The following is a 4,216-nucleotide window of genomic DNA, read 5'->3' as shown; positions in this document are numbered from 1 at the left end:
TATATCAGACACGTCGCTGGGCAGGAGTAATCACTTGGAAAGAGTAGCCCTATGAGCCACACAGTGCGCACAAAAACAAAGCACTTATTCTAAAGTATCCAGGTACTAAATACCGTCACTTTCCCAAGAAAGGAGAAAGGAAATTCAGGACACTTCAGCGATGAAAAGGTTGCAGAAATAAAAGAAGTAACGCATAAACGCGCCAAAAAGATTGAGGAGAGGACACTGTATCGTAGTGTCGCTGAATTGTGACGCAAGCGTAAAAAATAACAAGATTTAAGCAAGAGTAGCAGACAAAAGTCAAATGGTATAGGCACACAGGCACGCAGGGAGTACTGATCCAAGTATTCTCCGACGTTCCATTCAGCTTATAGGAGCCGCCATTTTGAGTAGCTTGCTGAGAAGAAAGGCTTCAGGTGAAATAAAGTATATTGGCAGTGTCGCAGCCTCTTCAAAAGTATTCACAGCCGTCTTCCCGCATTCCGCCGTCCGATGCGATAATTTTCGCACACAAAAACAGGCTCTGTCAGCGAGTTTTATCGCGCACCTCCAGGCGACGCGACAGAGCTCAAAGAAACGCTGCCATCTCGGCTGCGCACAAGCCACGCCCCCTCAGTGTGACATCTACTTAAATAAGAAAGCAAACTCGAACTCTGTCTATCTGTATATCATTAAATTTAATATTGCATCCTAAATATCTTTTACAAAAATAGCACACACTTTGACAATATTTTTGTGGACGATACGTAGGACTTAATATTTATGTCAGACAATATTTCTGTACACGATATTCCTCCATACTGCCTTTGAGTCAGTAGACATTTGCTTTGCAAGCTTTGATTATTTCACTTACCTTTCCATGGAATATGCCAATAATCACAGCAGCGGAGGCAAGAAAAGGGGGAAAGCCCTAACCCCGCATCCCAATAGTTAATTAAACCACAATAGTAATACAAACTGAGATGCGGGAAAAAATATGCTACTATTTCATTTAAATTATTACTTTCATTAATCATTGATCGAACTACAAGTTTTGTAGATTATTCTTTTTTTTTAAGCACATCTAGGTGCATTCTCAACTCTTCCATGCTGTAAATGTAATACTGTATGTTGTAGTAGTATATTTTTTCCCGCATCCCAGTTGGTGTTATTATTGTGGAATAATCACAGAAGCATCATATACTCACTCTTCTTTCCCTCCGTACATCTTTCCATGTCATTTCTCTCATTCAATATGATATTTTATTCTTTGTCCTGTTTTAAATTCAGGGGCGGCTCCTCCATGTGGGGGGAGCACCGTCCCACTGCTCTCTCGCTGTGCGAGAAGAAGAAATAATAAATAAAATAAATAAAAATAAAAATACCATTTTATGTTTCTGCTTCTCGCACCGCAAGAAAGCAAAAGAAGGGTTTGGTTGGGGCGGGGGTGGACAGCCCTGCTCCAGGTTGGGGAGAAGTGCCTTGCCCACTGTTGTGGGTGCTGACTGTTTGATCAGCCCCAGGGCTGACCAAACCAGTCATACACACTCTCCATTTTCTCCAGGTAGGCAGCCTACATGGAGAAAAAGGCCTCCCCATAAATGCCTGTGCGTCCCAGGCCAATCACAATGCTGCTATTGCAGCGTTTTGATTGGCTTAAGGGAGGGGAGGGAGGCTGCCTGCTTCCTGGGACTCGCAGCATAGATATTGCAACGCGGGACCGGATCAGGCAGGCAAAGGTTAGTTTTTAAATATTTTTTAATTAACTCCCTTGCGCAACCCCTCCAAGTGCAACCCCCCACCCACGTGTGATGCTGGCTGCGACTGTTTAAATTGTTTAATGCTCTGATTGTACCTTTCATTCTTGCCTTTCCTCCCTGGCATTGTACTCATCCTGCAATCTATAAAACGGCTAATGTTATCATGTATTGTATTGTCATCTGATGTTTTTATTCACATTGCTTTATCTCTGTTCACAGGGATCAAAATGGAGGAGAAAGGAAAAATAAACTCCTCAATCGCCAATTTTTTCATTGTAGGGTTTTCAAATCTTCAAGGACTTCAAAGTGTAGTATTTCTGTTATTGTTAGTGATCTATTTGTCTACGCTGGCGGCCAATCTAGTGATCATTCTTGCAACTAATTGCAGTCATCAACTTCAAACACCTATGTACTTCTTTCTTGGCAACCTTTCGTTTTTAGACATATGTTATATCTCTGTCACTGTCCCCAAAATGATGGTTGGTGTCATAGGGGAAAAGACAATAACCTTTTTTGGCTGTGTCTTCCAACTATACTTCTTTGTGTCCCTGGAGGGGACCGAAGCTATCCTTCTTGCTGCAATGGCATATGACAGGTATATGGCAATATGCCAACCTTTGCGGTACACTACCGTCATGACCCAGCGGGTATGCATCCAACTGGGCGCTATATCATGGATGGGAGGCTCTCTCAATGCTATCATACACACTGCTCTGACTTTCCAGCTCACCTTCTGTAGGTCCAACAGGGTCAACCACTTCTTCTGCGACATTCCTCCACTTCTAAAGTTATCCTGCACAAGCACCTGGGTCAATGAAATTGTGCTCTTTGTCGTTGGAGGCGTGTTTGTGGCCCTCAGCCCCTTAATTTTTATTTTGGTTTCCTACATTTATATCATGACGGCTATTTTAAAAATGCACTCTCGTGCTGGTAGGCGCAAGGCCTTTTCCACCTGTGCTTCGCATTTGACAGTGGTTATTTTATTTTATGGGGCAAGTTTATTCACCTATGTGCGGCCATCTTCCAGCTATGCCTTGGACCAGGACAGGATGGTCTCAGTTCTCTACAGCCTATTGACACCAATGCTGAATCCTATCATCTACAGTCTGCGGAACAAAGAAATTAAGTGTGCACTGAGGAAAGCATTTGGAAGTGACAAACTTAAGGTTGTGAAAGGCAGGATGTAGGGTCAATCTTGTGCATCACCAAGAAAGAGAAAAGCTTAATACTGAAAATGCAAGACGTTGGAAAAAATTGTGTAAAGAGCAAGAAATTGACTTCTATGTTCTTCAAAGTTACACTATGGCTCTTATAGCAGGCATGAGCAAAGGGTTATAGGAAATGGTTATATTCTAAAGACATCAGGCCTGATACATTACTGAGACCTTTTCCGGTGTATCTAAAGAGACAGCTTTCAGTCCTCCATGCACTCAATGGATGTATCATGAGGGTCTTTGATGCTGCAGCGTAGAGCCGGGCGCCTGTTTTTAGGCACTTGCAGTGTCTAAAGTGAATTCATTTAGCTCAGTGGCTGTCTGAGTTAGTCACTGAGTAAGTGATTTATTTCCAGAAGCACAGCTCAGAGATAGAAAGAGGCAAATCGTGTCCCTTGTTTCTCAGCTGTACTATCTGAAAAGAGATAATTGCTCAGAGAAATATCTTGTTACATGAATTCTGTTTACACTCTGAGGTGCAAAAAACGTGCTCGGCTCTGCACTGCATCTGCAAAGTCCACCATGATACAGCCCCAGGTATTTTTGTCCAATCCAAATTCATGTTCGATAGCTTTATGTTCCAAGGGGCCAAGTACTGTCGAGAGCCTCCCTCTGTATTATTAATATTGAATCTTGGTATCTGCAAACTAATTTATAAAGCGAGAGTAAACTGGCTAGTGGTTTAATGCTTGGTTGTTGTAGTTGATGAGCAGTGATGGTAATTTAAATTTGTGATTTGAATCTTATTCTGACCCATTCATGGAATCACCTCAGAAAGCAGATGAGATGAGTGGTTGAATGTGTGAGTGAGCAAGTCAGTCAGTGAGAGAGTAAGTGAATAATAGAGTGAGGTGAGTGAGTGAGGAAATAATGCAATGATTTATTGTTTGACTGAGGGAATTAGCATGTGATTCGGCGAGCAAGCAAGCGAGTGAGTGAGTGAATGAAAAAGTGCGTATATTTGTGTATTAGTGAATGTCTAATAAGTGACTCCACGTTAAGGTGATTTAGTAAGTGAAAGTCTGAGAAATTGTTGAATGAAGGAATAAGTCACTGAGAGTTGTGATTGAGGAGTTACAAGCAGAAAAGGGTGGGAGATGGAGCACAGTTACCTCATTCATTCACTTCAATCATTCGCCACTAATCACAGTTGCAATCTCTGTTGAGACAAATCTGGGGACACAGTCCACCATTAATTTCAGTACCAACGCAATGCCACTGAAGAAATATTAGAATGGGGTAACTGTGTCCAGGATCTGCCTC

General features: G+C 42.2%; 1 protein-coding gene across 1 annotated transcript; it reads left to right on the top strand.

Moving 5' to 3' along the window:
- Positions 1-1,966: 1,966 nt before the first annotated feature.
- LOC144752634 (olfactory receptor 5V1-like) lies at positions 1,967-2,926 on the top strand. Its single transcript, XM_078640514.1, has one exon. The coding sequence runs from the start codon at positions 1,967-1,969 to the stop codon at positions 2,924-2,926; it is 960 nt and encodes a 319-aa protein (XP_078496640.1).
- Positions 2,927-4,216: the final 1,290 nt, after the last annotated feature.

Source organism: Lissotriton helveticus, chromosome 5_1, assembly GCF_964261635.1.
Source record: "Lissotriton helveticus chromosome 5_1, aLisHel1.1, whole genome shotgun sequence".
NCBI lineage: Eukaryota > Metazoa > Chordata > Amphibia > Caudata > Salamandridae > Lissotriton > Lissotriton helveticus.
Note: the sequence above shows the minus strand (reverse complement) of the source record. Positions and strands in the feature narration are given on the sequence as shown.